The sequence below is a fragment of the Polyodon spathula genome, chromosome 14 (genome assembly GCF_017654505.1).
Source record: "Polyodon spathula isolate WHYD16114869_AA chromosome 14, ASM1765450v1, whole genome shotgun sequence".
NCBI lineage: Eukaryota > Metazoa > Chordata > Actinopteri > Acipenseriformes > Polyodontidae > Polyodon > Polyodon spathula.
The window spans coordinates 35083888-35103154 of NC_054547.1; the positions used below are offsets into that span (position 1 = coordinate 35083888).

The 19267-nt window shown below is 35.6% G+C and overlaps 1 protein-coding gene across 1 annotated transcript in view; it reads right to left on the reverse strand.

The window, feature by feature from the left end:
• Positions 1-2183: 2183 nt before the first annotated feature.
• The window catches only part of si (sucrase-isomaltase (alpha-glucosidase)), a 37748-nt gene continuing 20664 nt past the window's right edge, over positions 2184-19267 (reverse strand). The window contains exons 28-49 of the mRNA XM_041269933.1: positions 19070-19224; positions 18140-18308; positions 17499-17595; positions 15173-15285; positions 14961-15086; positions 14395-14523; positions 10987-11094; positions 10287-10349; positions 9979-10113; positions 9574-9658; positions 9331-9469; positions 8955-9088; positions 8101-8135; positions 7893-8009; positions 5812-5960; positions 5481-5565; positions 5098-5154; positions 4103-4227; positions 3886-3974; positions 3691-3740; positions 3411-3584; positions 2184-2543 (exon numbers count right to left, since the gene is read on the reverse strand). Of these exons, the coding sequence (XP_041125867.1) occupies positions 2463-2543; positions 3411-3584; positions 3691-3740; positions 3886-3974; positions 4103-4227; positions 5098-5154; positions 5481-5565; positions 5812-5960; positions 7893-8009; positions 8101-8135; positions 8955-9088; positions 9331-9469; positions 9574-9658; positions 9979-10113; positions 10287-10349; positions 10987-11094; positions 14395-14523; positions 14961-15086; positions 15173-15285; positions 17499-17595; positions 18140-18308; positions 19070-19224 (2415 nt within the window). The 3' untranslated portion in view covers positions 2184-2462. The remainder of the gene's footprint in view (positions 2544-3410; positions 3585-3690; positions 3741-3885; positions 3975-4102; positions 4228-5097; positions 5155-5480; positions 5566-5811; positions 5961-7892; positions 8010-8100; positions 8136-8954; positions 9089-9330; positions 9470-9573; positions 9659-9978; positions 10114-10286; positions 10350-10986; positions 11095-14394; positions 14524-14960; positions 15087-15172; positions 15286-17498; positions 17596-18139; positions 18309-19069; positions 19225-19267) is intronic.

Below are 19267 nucleotides of genomic sequence, written 5' to 3' on the forward strand. Positions count from 1 at the left end.
TTGCACAGTAGTCAGGTTATAATTATATATATATATATATATATATATATATATATATATATATATATATATATATATATATATATATATATATAGTTTAAAAGCTAATTCAATGCATCCAGAGTTTTTCAGGGGCATTTATCTAATCCGGATGACATCCACTGTAAAATATATCTGCAAAATATATGGCATTATTTGGCAAGGAATGAAAACCACACAAATATGGAGCTCTTAACTTTAAATACTAAGAGCAAGCCGTCTTTGATTCTTGTAATGTAATCATACATTGACCGGATATAGACATGTACAAAATATATTTAAAAAAAAAAAAATGGTCTTGAGATCTTACTTGAACATGGTCAGTTTATGAAATTTCACTTTACATTTAAAAAAAAAAAAAAAAAAAAAATTATAAATGCAATTTTTTATATATAGTTTAATAGATGGGCTGTGCTTTTATTCTGGTCTGCTTGCCACACTGCAGATTGCATTTGGCATGATCACACGAACTGCTGATTGTATGGCAAAGCTACAAATATTTACAATACGTGCATACTGTATGCTGGGATTATAGTGTGTATAAAATACAATTATCATCCTTTATTTGAGTATTGGGTATTTATATTTTTAGTCAGTTTAATATTATATTTGTTTCACATCAGTGAATACTAATATTACTGGAATATGAACTATACTGTTCTTACCAATAATAGACCATGAATATTTAACAGAAATACAACCTAGATAATCAATTATGCCTGTAATTTCCATCTCATGTTTCTTTACCACCAATATATTGCAATTTGAGCAGAAATCAATTAAATTGATGAATCAGTGTGCTTTATGTTTTATACATAATTGCTTATTCAACCATCATATTGCAAACATATTTAGTAATTGCTTTATCCCTTTGCGGAAATGTTTCTTGTGCTACTAGTAGGATATTCAAATAGAGAGTATTTTTCATTTTCATGGACATACATAAATAATTGAAAAAAAAATTCTATGTAGAAATAATCCAAAACATTTTTGCAAAATAAGAAACATGTACCCAGCTTGCACTTGCCACTTTTAGGATATATTTGATGTGATCCACCTTTTTTTCATAGTGTAAAACCAGCCGTCCTAGTTTAAGTCGTCCTAAATGAGGCAGGCTGGAGAAGTACTGCAGACTCAGTCAGCTCACACAAGGGTTCGGTATGAGCAACACCCCCAGTGTCGATGCCCCGCACCCGTCTCCTTTACCCCTTTCCACTGGTATATCCAAGCTGTGAGAGAATGGTTTTCCACTGGCTGATTGTCAAGCCGAGCGAGAAGCAAACTGTGATACTGCAGCCTCACAACACATCTGATCTGTCTCTAGAGCTGAGCAGGGACGGGGTGGGGTTAATAATTTTCATCATTATGCTACTTCATTCAGTACACTCGAGGAAGACAAACAACATGGCGTACAGCGAGTAGGAGGAGAGAAAAGCACAAATTACTGCTCTCTCTCCAAGTAACATTCTTCTGTTCTTTGCGTAATCAGCCCATCATTGCATTTCAGTTGTATTCAGTAATATATGAAGAAACAGCCAGGTTCCTCCTAAGCCACACTGGGCTGGCCAGGCTAGGTTGTACAGTGGAAAAGAGGTACGTGAGAACAGAACACATAATAAACAACCAGACGTCTACATGAAGAAATTTCCATCAAGGACAGAACAGGTCATGCTTGCATCACCAAGTTTTAGTCTCAGCATCATTCACTTTTGATCCACCTTTTGATATCTTAGGGATCCTTTCTCTTTCTATGGAGGGACATTCTGTCCTACAGATTGCCTATTAAATCACCCTGATCAGTGCATATACCCATTGTTCAGACTGACTATTTGCCATCTGCTTATAAGCTTGTTCTCTCGTTTCCTGGTTCTTGAGTAATCATGTGATCTTGTAAACTCTCAACCCAATAGGCTCTATCTGTTTACTGTATGTGTTGAAATGTCACATACCACATTATTTCTCAAGAGCCAGGAACCAAATACACATGACAAAACAGCAACTTGCAACCAATATGACTGCCTGTTAAATTGAGCCAGAACTATAAAATCTCACCAGTGGAGCAAACAGAATGATTGAAGACATTATAAACAGTTCAAACGAACAGGAAACAAAAATAAAACCGGCCATCAACATGGCATTTTTAATTTTACGTCCTGAAATTGGTTGTTTTTATTGAACCTTGAACTATAACTGGAAATACAGAAATGCATTAGTGATTGAAGCAATACAATCCCAAATGTGAGATTAAACAAAAGCAAGAACATTTAAAATATTCTACATTCAATTACATCATTTGTAATGTTGGTGTTACCCTTGTGGTCATAAAAAGTACTTGATTGTATATTACAGCCTGACCCCAGTAACTTTCAACAGTTTCACCCTATATGAATTGATCTGCTATCAACCAGTTAGCTGCTTTGCACTTATTGGAGTTTTGTTTTCCAAGTGACTTGGATGGGCTTGTCCATAAAATATGCCTTGTTCGTCACGTAAATGACAAGCTCCTGAAATAAAAAGAAAAGAAAACGATGAAGTATAGTCTCACATATATACCATATTTGTTACATTTCGGTCTAACCTCAACAATCTGGGTGGCAAAGCAATTATTCTGTATATGCTAATTGACAGATGTACTCCCTTCCCTGTGTGTGAGTCTCCTGAATACCAGCTTCTTCATAATGAATTAATTTTACCATATTTAAAATATTGCACATCTCTGCAGTGCATTGTCCCCGTTGTCGTAAAGGTTTTTTTTTTTTTTTTTTACCTTTGGAGCCAAGTGTGAATCCAAATTACTAATGATTAATGGTCTAATTTCAGATCTTTTTGTCTGTTATCCCAATGCCACACCAACATTACTGAACTCTTATAAAACTATGTGTCAGGCCAAAATGACAGGAAAGACAGTGGGAGTGTTTTGTTAATGTGACTGAGGATACTTTATCAACTTAACTACAACATCTGTCAGGAATTAATCTGGGGACTTTGGCAAAAGATTTGACAGAGAGAGACCAGTTGTTTATTATTTTACACTACAAGAACATCTGTGCAAATTAAATCCCAACAAGTTTACCAATTTACCAATAAAAACAAACCTATTTAGTTTAGTATATGTTCATGCACTATTCAACTTTGTATTTTTTCTGGTGCTGTTAATTAAACAACTAACATATTTTGTTGCAGTTTAGGAAAAGAAAATCCGGTTTCAGTCAGGGGTACAACATTAGCCTTAAAATACCCCCCCCAAAATAACATATTTTTTACATCACTAATTCCTCTAACACATTCACACTTAAGCCATTTTTAATTCTCCTAAATATACCACAAGAAATGCCTGATAAACGTAACTGATTCATTTAAGCTGTACTTACCTGGTTTGTGACATTGTGAACAAAGGATGCAATAGGCTCAGAAACACTGTTATACACTGCGGTCACTTCCTGGACTTGGAGGTTCCCTCCTCCCCACACCTTAATATATCCCAATCTCAGTTTATCTGCTGTGCTGTTGACACTGTTGTGCTGTACATTAGTAACCAATGTGTTCTGTAATAAGAATCATAAATAAACATGTGAGGAAAAGAATGTTTATAATTGAAAACATACTAAGCAAAGTACAGCAAATACACATGGACCAAAATTAATTAACTACCTTGTTGACAGTAAATGTGGCCAAGTAATAGTTTCCTTTTTCATAAGTATCTGGGAAAGAGAAATATCATTAAAATAACTTTAGTTTTGGTCGCCAACACCTTTTGGACATGCTTCATCTACAGCAATACTGTACTTTCTTTAATTTACAGGACTGTACACAATGTGTACATACATACAATTACCAATGACTTACCAATACTACTTCCATCATCCCAAAAAAGGGAACCTTGAGCAAATCCATTGTCATCCATAGCAACAGTGAGTCCCATGAAATTTTCTCGACTGTAAAAACAAGAGAGACAGTTCATTGGTTCCATAAAGAAGTGGAGAAAACCATTTTTCATACATGGTAAACTGTAATTACAGCACATCAGCTAGCTGTTTTCACACAAAGGTTTCCACAAAGTTACCTATAAGCAGTTGTATTACTTGGATCTTGCCAGGGAATAATGTATCCTCCTCTGACATGAAGGTTAATCTGTTCAAGAGGGGTTGGGATGTCTAACCACTGCCCTCTAACACCAATTGCCTCCCCCTAGAAAAAAAGACATGCATTAATATCCATTGTTTGGGGGAAAAAAAAAACAAACTTAAATGTCTGGTTCTCTGTGTCTACTATTGTTGCCTAATGACATCACTCAAGAAATATTGTCACCAGCGGGAGCTCCTGAGTGGCGAATCCAGTAAAAGCACTCGCGTAGAGAGCAGGATGCGCCCTATAGTCTGGACGTCACCGGTCCGAGTCCAGGCTATTCCTTTGCCAACCGAGGACGGGAGCTTGCAGGTGTGGCGCAAAATTGGGGGGAATGAGGATTAAGTCAGCCAGGTTGTCCTCGGCTCACCGCACACCAGCGACCCGTGTGGGGGCTTGCCTGTAAGCTGCCCAGAGCTGCATTGTCCTCCAACGCTGTAGCTCTGGGTGGCTGCATGGTGAGTCTGCAGTGTGTAAAAAAGCAGATGGCTAACAGCACACACTTGGAGGTCAGCATGTGCTCACTCTATCTTCACCCCTCCCGAGTCAGCACAGGAGTGATAGCCGTGAGCTGAGCTAAACAAAATAATTGGACACTACTAAATTGGGGAGAAAAGAACAAAAAACAAATTGGCGACTACTAAATAAAAAAAAAAAAATAAAAAAAAAATATTTCCATCTAATGTTAAAATATATTGTGCATTGAATTTTAACATACAGACTGAATGGGCTGATGTTTTAAGAAATACACCAGGCTCCGTTGCTGTAACTGTCGCACACTGGAAGCAATGAAACTAATCTTTTAACTGGACTGCTATTACGTATTCACTGATGTTGCATAAGAGAATTGACTTGCAGACGTTTTGTTCTTTCATTACTTTTTAAATAAAGTATATCTACAATATATTACAAAAAAAAAAAGTTATTACTTACTGTATGATAGTTATACCAGCGTGCACTTGGTATATAGGCATGGACTACGTAAGAATCCTAAAAAATACAAAGATGATGGCATTATTTACACTGCATATCATTATCATGGATCCCCTGCTATTTAATGGCACCTGCATTGAATTGTAGAAGCCAAATTACATGTTCAGAATATTCAGATATTCTCTTCTGTGCAAAGTTTGGAACTGCCATATGGATCCATTTACTTTTGCATTTGAACATATACTAACACTGTTTGAGTCTCTTTGCCTTCAAAATGCGAAGTTGCTTTTCACAATTATAAATAAATAAAAAAGAAACACACATTTTTTGCTTGGGCTTGCCATACAGATGCATACAGTAACAGTAGTCATGGTGTAACTTACCATATCTAATGCTGGGCTAATCAACAATGCTGGTCCCCAAAGGAACTGTCTATGTACATCCCATGTTGTTCTGTCATTAACAAATCTATATCAAGCAAAAAGGAAATGTCAGGACCTTTATGAGATTGCTTAGCAGATCACTTCACAACATACCAGTGACATAATCTGCTCTTCTGTTCTGTAAACAGTTCCCAAAAGGCCACAGAAACAGTACATACAGAATGAAGAAAAACTGTGGCTCTACTCCAAAAAAACGGCTCCCAGGGTTTGGTCTTGTCATTTGTTTGTTTTTTTAATACTAATAATAATAACTATAACAAATCCTACTTACTCATGAAGAACAGGTCGAATTACAGTGCTGCCTTGGCTATGTGCTTCATACATAAGAGTATACAGGTATGGCAGAAGTGTATAGCGGATGTTAAGAACATCTCTTGAAGCATCCTGGAATTTCTCATCCCAAGCAAGAGGGTCTTGTCTCTGTCAAGAATACATTACATACCCCGTTATGATAAAATAAGCAGAGATTGCTTTGTTATATACAGACACATACTATAACATGCTTATCTTTAACAGGTAAGAAGTTGATAAATAGTTGTAATTGTATTATATCAATCACTGACAGCATGGGATAGAAGGTAGAATAAACAGAAAACTGCAAAGTCATTATCTAATGTTAATTAACTTTGAAATTACACCACACAAAGCAATGTTAGTAAAATCAAATTCTTGATTTAATTTCACTCTGTTTTGTTGCAATTCAGATACCTTCTGTTTATTCAGCTTTTTGATTTTTCCAGTCTTAAACCACTATTCAAGCTACAGTGTATGGGATATAAGAAAATCGCTTTATTGTTATCTTCTTTTTTTGTAAGGCTGTATAATCTTGGTCACACAGTGAAGAAAAAAAATAACAATGTGTGTGTCAACTTCGGTAAAACTTCAATTGCATTAGCTTCGTAAAAGTGATAAAATTGCTTCATGCCACATGCTGTGTTGAGCACCCAAAGGCAATTTACTTTTTCTCTATTTCTTCCACAGTAAAACATGTGCACACATATGACCATTTTCGCATTAAAAAAAGAAAACCGATAACAGAATACATTATATTCATATGGTGTCTGAAGTTTTAATTGTGTATGTAACTTACAGTTACAAAACCTCAAATTCAGGAGCCCTCTGGGTCCATTTTCCATAAATTACTTAATTGAACTAATTTACCCCCCTTGCAGGTCTTAATCAGTTAATTATTTATTGATTCCTTTAAAACTTCAAGGACTGTATGTGTGTGCCCCTGTCTTACTTGTTATCACAGCATTATTCACTTGTAATGTCCAGTATTGTTAATGTTTGTTGTAAAAAATAAATGGTAACACTTTACATTGTCTCTCTCTAATTACTGTGCATGTACATAGTTATTTAGTAAATACATGTGTACTTACGCATACTTACATTGTTATTATGCATAGTTACAATGCAGTTAACGTGTATGTCTTTTTTGCACAATATATGTGAGTACACATTTGTGTCAGAAAAATATTTAGCTAGGGTTAGGTATAGGGTTATATCATTCACAAAAAAATAACATTGTAATTATATACAAGTACACATGTATTTACTACCTAACAATTATGATAATACACAGTAATTAGAGACATAATGTAAAACGTTACCAAATAAATAGAAGGTGACAGTAACACTAACGCTTAAATTAAATAAATAAACTGTTTGTAAAAGTCTGTGTTGTAGCCCAGGTGCTAGGTCTGTAATGCGAGCTGTCAAGCTCTTATAACCACTTCTCAGATAGCATGAAATGTAGTATTTCAGACTGCATTCATGTGACTGAAAGGAAGTGAAAGGAGTGTGATTTCAGTGACTCAAAGTTGAAATTCAGCAAAATTCTATAAACACAAGTGAAAACTGACCTTTCAATTTTGACCTAAGCTGCTGGCAGTTTCAATTACATTCTTAAGCTTTATTACCTTTTTTAAATTACACAATTTAAGAGGCCAAAGAATGTAGCATAAATCATGTTTACTGTAGTAATGTTGTCTACTCTGTTTGAATAAATATTAAATAATCTATTGCATGAGTTTTCTGACTGAACTATAGTTATACTACTGACTTTTATGCTCTCTGTGCATTTCCGCTGTTGTTAAAATGTGCATTTGAAAGTCACTATGAAATGATTTGCTGAAAATTTTATTCCATGTGAGCCAACAATGTAGTCATGATGGGTTTAACAGAGACATTAGTAACAACACACCATTGACTCGTATAGGAAGGCTATTGGAAATGCCCCTCTTCTGTCACAATTTTAAAGGTCACAATTTTACATTTTTCATCTGTCACATTACACCTGTGAAAAACAGCCTGTATGCGTACAACAATTAAATTGTGTTGTGCACTTACTCTGGATCCTTTCCCATTGTGATTTCTTGAGTATGGGTAGAAAGCGCCCAGTTGCATCCAGCGTAAGCACATTTCATAGGTGGGTTCATTGAAAAATCCACAAATATCTGCCCCAGTCTGTAAAGATAAAGAGCATGTGTTTTTCTTCCTGCTATAATCAAATATGTACTTAAAACATAACATTAAAACAATGGTGTCAACTACTTACATAGGAAATTCCAAACAGACTGAACTCCAACATACCTGCATAACAAGAAACTTGTATTAATGATTAATGCTACACTGTTTGAAAAACTCACATTATTTTATGGACCAAAATTATTATTATTATTATTATTATTATTATTATTATTATTATTATTATAATAATAATAATAATAATAATAATAATAATAATAATAATAATATTTTTTAGCAGACACCCTTATTCAGGACGACTTACAGTTGTTACAAAATACCACATTATAAAATATTACAGTACAGTGTATCACATTACAGATAGGAGCAGTTATACAGTCCAATAAAATCAGTGGCAAATAAGATAACATTTGAATAAGAATAAGATAAAGAATATAGTAAATAATTACATAAAATATATGTTTGTGTCATACACTGCATATATTATCTAAACCCCCCCCCCACCCCGCCCCTCAAAAGTGTAAGTTTAATTTAATTTTTAATTTTTAATTATTTTATGTACAGTTGAACAACACTAACTCTTTTCTGATTCAACTTGCCAATGGTTAAACTTACAAAAAAAAAAAAAAAAAAAAAGTATGGTGTTAATTATTTTATACGGTTGATTGTTGATGTCAGAGCTATCTGGAACAAAAAAGATAATCACTAGACATTACAACAGCTGATTTTTGTGGTGTCAATTTTCAGATACTTGTCTAATGTCTTTTACAGTATGCTACATTCCTTGTGGAAAATAGAACGTATCGAAAAAGTTATAATTAGTGATGGCCTGCACTGTTGGCAGATGCATATCACATATGCAAATACTGCCACATACTAATTTTCGTGTACTTCATCAAGTAAAAAATACAACAAAGTACATACCAATGATAGATTTGTACAACTGATCCCAAGCTGAAGTGTTATCTCCAAGCCAATGACCTGCCCATTTTCCACTGGATGGGTAGCTTGATCGTGTGACAACAACCCCTCTTTCGCCTGTTACCTTTAGCAGAGCACTGATTCCCAACAGATGAGAAAAAGTGACTTTCAGATATTACAATAAAATGTATTGATCGTTTATTTGATTCATTTTAAAGTTGTTATTTAAATGGGCAAGAAATGTACACAACCAATGGATATTAATTAACCAGGCTGCCCAATGTTTTAAATTAGCTAATTCATGTCTCAATGTACAGCACCAATTATAAGGTATTGAGGGAAGGAAACTGGAATCAACAATCTCATTCCTGTTACTTACTCATACGTTGGCTTGGTATGGGACCACCCATAAATATTATGAACATCATAGTGTCTGACTGCAGTACCATCTGACAGAAACTGTTGACTTTCCATACATAGAGTTTTATGGGATAGTCCTAAATGCTTTGATTCCAGAGCTAAAAAAGAAGACAATAAGAGAAATGTTTGAATAATGACAATAGCCCCAAAAAAGTCTTAGTATGTTAAATTATTTGTATGTATGTATCTGTTTCAATCTTACGTGGCATGTAAAGTGGTTTGTTTAAACTTTCATCTCTGCACCCAATAACAGACCCATGAACAAAGCTGGCAGGCTCATTCATATCCTAAAAAAAAAAAAAAAAAAGTTTATTCAGTCTTACAAATTCAATAATCACAACGGGTACTGTACAGTATCTCATGGGTTATAGTAAGACTGATCCTAGTCAACCTTTTTGTGGATAAAGTCTGATATATATATATATATATATATATATATATATATATATATATATATATATATATATATATATATATATATATATATATATATATATATATATATATATATAGTATATTGAGTAATCTAAATGTAGTTGTGGCCTCCTTCCTGTCCCAATCAAGATGATTCAACGATATTAGTATACTCTATATACGTTATGCTTACAATCCACAGGCCATCAATCTTCAAGCTTTTTTCTGGCTCAACTGGGTTCGTGTGAAACTCCTTAATTTCTCGATGCCACCACGTTGCTGTTTGGTTACGGAAAAAATCAGGAAAAGCTGTGTATGCTCTGTATAGCTAAAAAAGAAGAGAAATTCAATACAGATATATTACATTATTAAACATTGTTACCCAGATACCTGCATGCATGATCGATTGCATAATCTCTTCAAATTGTGTTAGTGCAAAGCAATAATGAATTGTGCAAAGCAATAATGAATTCATCTCAGCAGTGGTACACAAATATTTACCTGGACTTGTGTATCCCAGTCCAATGAGTTGTTAACTGTAATGTTGGGATAATCAGGCCAAACCTAGAATATACAAGACATGTATTTTGAAAGGTAAACCAGTACAGCTGCAGGTGTTTAACAGGTGTTGTAAGTGGCTGTGCCGGTTGACAATGAAAGGACATTGTTTCCTTTGATCTGGGTTGATCTGGAGGAGGCTTGGGGTGTTGGCGGTTAGACTTGGAGGGTGAAGGTGAGTTGGAAAATACTGAGATAGTATTCGTAAAAGAGTTTAAAAACTGGCAAGTAGCTTGCCTACCCAGTGGGAGAGATAGGGAAACCTATTACGGTGAAGCTCTCCAAAGGGAGATAGGTGTTTTGTATGGTTTATGTGAGGTATTATTGGCATTGTGGGAAAAATCATGATAATACCTGAAAAACAATACAAGTGCATGTTCCGCCCTGTTTTCAAATCAATAACCTGGGTTCCGGGTCATAACTATCTGTGCTGACCAGGAGAAAGTTCCCGATGTGACGAGCAACGTGATTGACCAGGTACGTGGCTGTCACAATATATATAGACCAATATATCCTTAAGAGTGAGGGCAGACAGATTTTAGTTTACGGTTGGTGTTCTATTGTTAGCCTTTGAATGGAGCAGGTGGTAGCGGACTTGGGTTTCATTGTGTAGAACTTGACATTTATTAAATCTGTCACATACCTTTCCCCAGACAATGTCACTTCCATCTGCCCATTTGATGAATACATCATCTTGGACTCCTCGATCAAATGCTGGATAAGATGTTTCATTCCCTGAAATCGCTGGATCCTTACATAGGAAAAAAACAAAACAACAAATCAGTCCGAATCTAAATCACATCTCTTAATAATGTATGTTGAATTGATGATAGTATTCATTTATCCGCCTTTTAACATATCCAACCCTCATCCCATCACAGTCAGATACATGACAGATTACTGTACTTTTTATTATATTCATAGGTTTTAATACTCTTTATTAGTAAAATAAGTGTCTTAATAACAGCTGTAACAACTACTGTACTATATTAATGTTTTGAGATTCATCTTTTATTAGGGAGCTCCCCTAAATCCCTTGTTTAAAAAGATACGGGGTATTAATACTTGTGACAGTGTAGCCATCTGCCATGTGGATAAGTGAAATTGCTGCTGAGTGACATGCAGGAGATTGAGATGCAGGTTGAAGTTGATACTCCCTGCAGACGAACAGGATTTACTTGCATATTGTAGCACTGAGCTGCAGGGTTTCCAGGATATAATGAGACGGACAATATGTGGTTCAAAGCAGTAGGAAACCACTGTGTATTATTTTTTTAGCTTTTAGTGAACAATGGCTCTCATTCTCTCACTCACAAAACCTCTCTTAACTCTCTTAATTCCCCCGCTGCCAGATTCTGCTTCTCTCTTTCAAACTGTCATCTCCATACACACACCCAAGTCCCTCTCCCTTCCTCGCTCATTGGTCCAACACTCCCTATCTCTGACTCCCCCTGAGTGATGCGCTCACACACAGGCTGTCTTTCAGTCACACAAGCACCAAAACACACAGAGAATGCTAACAGACCGGAACAAGAACACAGTTTACAAACACACATTATTTATAGAGTACTTCCATCCCCTTCCCCAGTCCATAATCAGGTCCATTCCCACATTGTGCCCAGCTTTTTGAACCAACGTTGCATTTTATTTGAACTGAATTTTCATGCTGATGCTCATCGCTTTTCTCTTTCCATCCATGCTTGCATGCTTGCTTGATGTTGCAGTCAGTGCTGTTTTTTTTTAAAATTAAAATCTATGTGAATGACAAGGTAACAAGGTGAAAACAGCTGATTTGTGAATCGCTTAATTGCATAGAATGCACCTGGTCCTATATTTTAGTGCAAAATGTTCTATGATTGTATGATACAGTTAAATGCATATTCGCTAAATGCATAATTCGCTTAATTGCATAAAACTGTGCGGTCCCAAAGTCCATTGCATAGCAACAGCAAGACAGCAAGAAAAGCTGGCAAGAAAGACACAGAAAATGGCAAAGTCAATCTGTAAAACTCTTGAGCCTCAGCACACGTGGAGGAAAATGGCTGTCAGTCACAGGGCCAGATTAACCTATATACCTAAATTACGCTATAGCATAGGGCCCCCAGCAAAACTAGGCCCCCCACGAGGTCGTCATTTGTTTGGGACATTTTAGCAAAACTGCATGAGGGCTAAGGCGGGCCCACACACACACAGGAAGAGTGGCGCACAGAAGTTTGATTTTGGTTAATTTTGTTATTTTATGACGGCTAGGCATTTCCTTCTCCATTAAAGCATACTTGGTCTCTGAGTCTCTCACACAAGCAGCTTCCCGCTAATGTACAATAACAAATGCCCCATGCCCTCTACCACCTGGGAAAGATCTGTCCCTAGTCCTATTACATCAGAGGCATCAGTCTACAGGATAAAATTTATGAATCAGGATCAATTTACATATTCATTTATTTCAGTTTTAGTTTTAATTTAAAAACCTGTCCTGTCTTAAATGTGCACAATATGCCTCTTTAAATTTTAGAAACATTCCTTTTTAATTTGGGGTTGGAATTTTAGAAAAAGGCTGGTAAAGGTAAACATGTACAATGCAGGAGGCTGAAGGAAATTCAAATGTAGATGACAGCTGGCAAGAACGGTTTAAGTCCATAGGGTTTGTTTCTCGCTCTACAAAAAAATCCCAAAAAGAAGTAAAGGACAGAAAAGTTACTCCCCTTGTTTTGTTAAACTACATTGTTTTGTTCTATTGAATGCAATGCTATTACTGGTCTGTAGAAGGAATCTACAAACCAGTTTGGAAATAAATAAATAAAAAGCATTGTTTTTGTTTTGCTATCTATAAAATTCTGCTGCTGTTGTATATATTAGCAGCTGGACATTCTGGTAAACTAACAAAACCACTGATCCATTAACCTCAGTGAATGTTATATTCTGTACTTGCTAATGCTTTTGTACTTTACTGCCTGGGATTGGCTGTTTTTTATGTGTGTGATCCATATTGTATCATTTTGTGTTCTATTTTCCCACAGATGTTTGAATTTTAATTAAAATGATCATTAACAACAGTGTGATTATTATCACTTGCATGTGAATTCTGTCATATGGTACAAGGCAATAAAGGCATACACAGTTTAACAAGCCTCATGCCCAGCTATGATCAGCAAAGAAAAAAGCTTACATAAAGTGCTCAGATAAGTTATCTAATTCAATTCGAAGACGCTTTCTCATTATTATTGTTTGGTACTGAAAAAAATGTGTAAATTGAAAATAAAGTTAGGAAATATCATCTTGCTTTAACAGGTTCCTACGATGTTGCGTACGGTGCACTCATTTTTCAAACTTTGCACATAATTCGCATCAAATTAGCTTTATACTGGGTTGTTTGTATCCGAATATCTCATAGGGAGCTCAAAGCAACTCACGAACACATATGAGTGAGTCTCAACGAGGCTGATGGACCACCCTGTAGTGTATGAACTATCTTTAAGAGTGCAGAACATATAAACTGTGTTCACAGCGCTGTATTGGTGCATAACTGTAGAACTGTATAAACACAATACAGGATATGTAATAACTGCAGACAGATGGACACACGGATGATGTTTCTCATATTTTTATATGGCAGCTCCATAATCGGGAGAATGTATAGATCTGTAGTAAGGTACTGTACATGCCTGTTTACCTTTTCATGTTTTACTGCACTGTATTACAATAACTTAGTTTATACTGGCTGTTATATACTGTACATGATTTTACTCTTCATATTGTGCGCTGCCAGAAAATAGGGTTTAATTGAGTGCATAAGGTATTTCAAGTTGTTTTATTTTTCTGAACTTATTCAGTATTTTCAGTTACTTGTAATAAAATATAAGGGACAAAAAGTTATGAACCTGATCAAAACGTGCCCAATATACATGTGCACGTACCTGTAGACCTACTGTCATTTCATTCCATTGTATTTCCTCACTCCTGTTATGTACATACTCCAGGTAGATAGATAGATAGACAGACAGATACACACACGCGCGCACACACACAGTATATTAAGAAAAAAAACACTTACCAACAAGACAATAAAACGCATTCCCTCACTTTTCATTTGGTTTACAAGAGCCGGAAGCCCTGCAAATTTTTCACCAAGAGTAAAATCCATCTGTCTCACCATATAATCAATATCAGCATATTGGACATCCTAGGATTTAGAGTAAAAAAAAAAAAAAAGTATCTTAAATAATGGGTATATGGAGTAGACAGTCCAAAAATATAAACTGCCTAGTACTTTAGGAGAGCTTTCCATAGAAAAATATCCAAGTTGTAGAATTCATTGTTCAGAGACTTTCAGGACACAATGGGACTTACATTGTTGCGTTTTACAGCACATTTTTAATTACTTGTACTCTTATATGTGTACTACACTGTTTTTTTTTTTTCTCTCCATCAATAAACTATTTTAAAGACGTTAAGATGTATTTATTTTTTGGATCAGGGGTGGGAGGGATGACAGTTATGAATGGACAAAAACAGTAGTAAAAATGATGATCATTTGTATTGATGCTTGTGTGGTGCTTTCTGGAACACCACTGCTATAAACACATATGTAATAGGGAAGTCAACAAAGTAGTAACATACATATGGTATTCTGGCGTTCTTCATGCCTTCATACAGCTCTTTTATTTCTGTGTCATTCTCATATCCATAGCGACACAACTGGAATCCCAAGGACCAATAGGCTGGAAGTACAGGACGACCAATAAGCTGTTGAAAGATTGCCACTCGTGTTAAAATAAAGGGATTATTTTTCAAGAGCTGATACTTTATGTTGTTGTATCAGGGTCACTTACTGCTGTGTATTCCTGGACAACCAGTTCAGGAGTTGGTCCTAAAACCAAATAAAAGTCCAGAATTCCTCCCAAGGTTCGGTATGTTAGAGCTGGGGTTGGCTGAAAGGTGACATCTGAAGTTTTAAAAAGCAAAAATTAAAATTGAAAATAATTTTAGTCTACATGTAGTCTAAATGTAAAAATAAAGACATTTTTCCTGAAACTGGGGCTGTACGACCACTTAATTCAATGCGGATCTTGATACAGTAAATAGATCTCTGACTGGATCCAGTGCATTTGTATCTTTAATTTTATTTAAAAAAATTCTGCATTTTCTTAGACTACTTAATCACTGGGCTTCAGACCAAGCAAACCTTTGATCCTAATTTCTTATGTAGACATGAACCAAGGATTCTTATCTGTAGATAAATTAACCTCTGTGCTTAAACACTATAATACAGATGGATTACACATTTATAGAAAACAAAAAGTGCATGCAGTTTGTTAAAAGCTAAGCACCTTGTCACCTTTTGGAATTAATGTTAAAACTTTACAATGCATTAGTAAGACCTCATCTAGAATACTGTGTTAAGTTCTGGTCACCTCACTACAAAAATGATATTGCTGCTCTAGAAAGAGGGCAAAGAAGAGTGACCGGAATTATTCTGGGTTTAAAAGGCATGTCATATGCAGACAGGCTTAAAGAATTGTATCTATTCATTATTGAACAAAGACTATGAAATAATCCGATTCAAGCATTCAAAATTCTAAAAAGTATTGACAATGTTGACCCAAGGAACTTTTTCAAACTGAAAAAAGAAACAAGGACCAGGGGTCACAAGTGAAGATTGGATAAAGGGGCATTCAAAACAGAAAATCGTGGAAATCTGGTACCAATAAAAACCAAAGCACCCTGTTTTATAACACTGCATATTAAAAATCAACACCTGTATCAAACAGTCATTTAGCTGAAGAATGAATTACAATCCAAACGATATTTAATATTAACTTTTATGTACCTACAGGAATGCAGATTTTAAACATTACTAATACTAGTGTGTGCATTGAAGGTTCACTGCAGTTAAACTTCCCATAAATAACATTGAAAAAGCCTGCTTTAAAAAAAAAAAAAAAGCATAACCTTCAATAGATAGCAAATACAGGCCCATGGACCTGATATGCAAACACAAAATAAAGTTATAAAAGATAGATAAAATGTATTGCTTTGCAAGGAGTGTTTGGTGTCAGGGTGGCTCACACAACAGCAGAGATTAAGCCCCAGCAAAGCATGTGGTTGCTGGTTCTCCACTAGCAGATCGTCACAGACAAAATTAGGCTGCAGTGGTGGCTGGCAGCTGTGAGAACATCTGTACCTGTGTGTTCAGCAACAGTGGTTAATATTTATCTCACTATGACATTCCTTTTACAGTTTTGAGAGAGACCTCTAAGAACATAGGGCTGCATCCAGGAATAATATTAACAGAAGTTCCAACTGTATGCCTCTCTGCACTGGTTGAGAAACCAAAAGTACTCTAGAGATCTGAGCTAAAATTAGTCCCAAACTCCTACATTGTTCAATTTGAATGCATTTTTTTGTGGTATAAAATAAACAAATTTGCCTGCTCCAATGAACCTCTAAATGAAACAAAAAAGCACTAGACTAATGATATTTGACCTTTTCAACACCTAGACAAGATGATAGTGCTTCCCACTACCTTCTCACAGAGATTACTGCTTGGTAAGTGACAGCAGCCAACCCCAGATCAGTTTCCTTGGAAAAGTTAGTGCAGGAAAATTCTTCTGTCAGCTGTTTTAAACTGCATTTACAGTATGTGAGAAAAGGATCATATGCACCAAACTTCTTTATAGAGCCCTCAAAGCAATTTCAAACACATACTTGCAAAGCATGTATCACTGAGTTAAGTTTACATCTTTTTTTTTTCTAAAAGGGAAATAGACAGTAAATTTCAATGTCTGTTTTCTCCCTTAGGGAGCACGGCCACGGAAGTTGATTCTGTTAGCTGTACAGTAGTAACCAGTGGGTTGACACACTTCAGCACAGGCAATTGAGTGCACCAAGCGTATGCTGCAACAACCAGAACTAGAACAAATCTATTGCCTTGTGCACATATTGCTCTAACAATGACGCAAGCCATTGAATCTGAAAAGAAACTGTCAGTAATGCAACTGTTGTCTTTTTCAAAGCTCTTAATAAATTATGTGGAAATGGATTACAGATCAAACAACTTCTGTAAAGCCTGCAAGCATTTTTTACATTTTTTGTATCCAGATGCAAACTTTTAAATTTAATCTTTGACCTTATTAAACAGACAGGAATATTGCTTACCCATAGCATTACTGTTATGTAACAGAACTCCATGAGCATTCGCGTCATCTTCCAAGCCCATATAAAATGGGTGAACACCATAGCTGTTCAGTTTGTACTAAAAAATAAATACAAAATAAACAGCAAATAAATGTAAATACTTCTTGAAAGGGTCAGTGATTAAATGACAAATGATGCACATGATGGAAATATATGTGGTCACATTTTATTTTAAGGGGCACTTTTCTTTAGTTAATGAACTGTTAATAATTAGCTTTCTAACACAAACATGTTCTTGTTTGTAAATGGTTAGTTAATAAGCTCTTTTAAAAAAAAAAAAAAACAATGTCAAAAGTCCAGCTAAAATGTGAAGAATGAATACTGCAGTTATTAATTTGTAAATCTTTGTTTTAACAAGACAGATTTAGGGACAGGAATGGAATGGCAATGACAGTTCATGACATCCAATCCGTATTTTTAAATACGCACTAAATTACAAGCGTGCCCCTTTTTAATGATAATCTCCACTCCGAGAATCATACAGTTACAAAAGGTGTGTGTATTACAGTCTTTAGTTTGGGATTCAATAACTGTTGATGCTCCTGCACGTACACTAGATAACAAATGAAACGCTGGAAAGGAAAGGAAAGCTTTCTACTCACACCAGGGGGCTGGTCTTTGGCAAACATTCCCCAAGTATGCCAGTTCAAATCATGCTTGAAAGTAGGGTGTTCAGTTTCTCCAAAACCATACACTTGCTTGGAAGGTAACCGGTTTGATATCTGAATAAACCTATCTGTGAATGTGAAGCCTGGCAGGTGAGAATCCCAACTGTTGAAAAGAAAAGAAAACTTAGAATAATAATCACTTTCATTCATGGCGTGAAGTACGGTCAAACCATTTCCAATAAAATTGCATTTTGCATTGATACTCAATAATTTAAGAAGCATGTCAAAAATAACTGTAATGTGTCAGCTGATGCTCCGCTTAACTCAGTGGAATATCATGTTTTGTTTAGCTCGTAGCAATCGTTTTCCTTGATTGTATACAACAACCCAGCTTCATGTGATAACCGAAACACATATCTCTCAAAATACAAAATAAAAAACCTACTTTTGATAGAAAAAAAAAAAAATCTAAAATCCACATTGAACAAACCCAAAAGTAGGCCTTACTGTATTTGCATTCCCTTTAATTACTACACTTGTATTCCCTTTAATTATATGTCCATGACCAGAAAACATATACATTACAAAATGGTCACTAATCCATTCTTCCCTTTGACACTATAAAATGGAAGTAATATTTCAACACACCACAAGGAGACAAAAGGGGGGGGGGGGGGGGGGGGGGGGGGGGGACGACACTTTTGAGGATCTTCCCCCTAGAGAAAAGACATACAACCTAAACTGGATGAGAAATAAAATGCAAAGACCATCTCTTCATTGACATATGATATCAACAGCCTCCACAGCCTTCAGCTCATGCTCATCATTGCCAATACAAGCTCAGTTATCTCTGTTTATTCCCTCTCCTTCTGGTATTACTGCCCAGTGAGTTCCGACAATTTAAAGCCTACTTATTTCACTTACATGATTGTTCCAGTGCTAGTCCTCTTCACTTTAATTCCAAATGGACTGTTTTCAACAATAACTTCATAAAGCCGTTTGCTTGGATCAGTTGCTGGGTCTTGTGGGATATTTAAAGGGACAGGAACTTCATATCTTTTATTATTTGGGTCATAGATCTGAAGAACAGAAAAAAAAGTATTATTATTGTTTTGCATTATC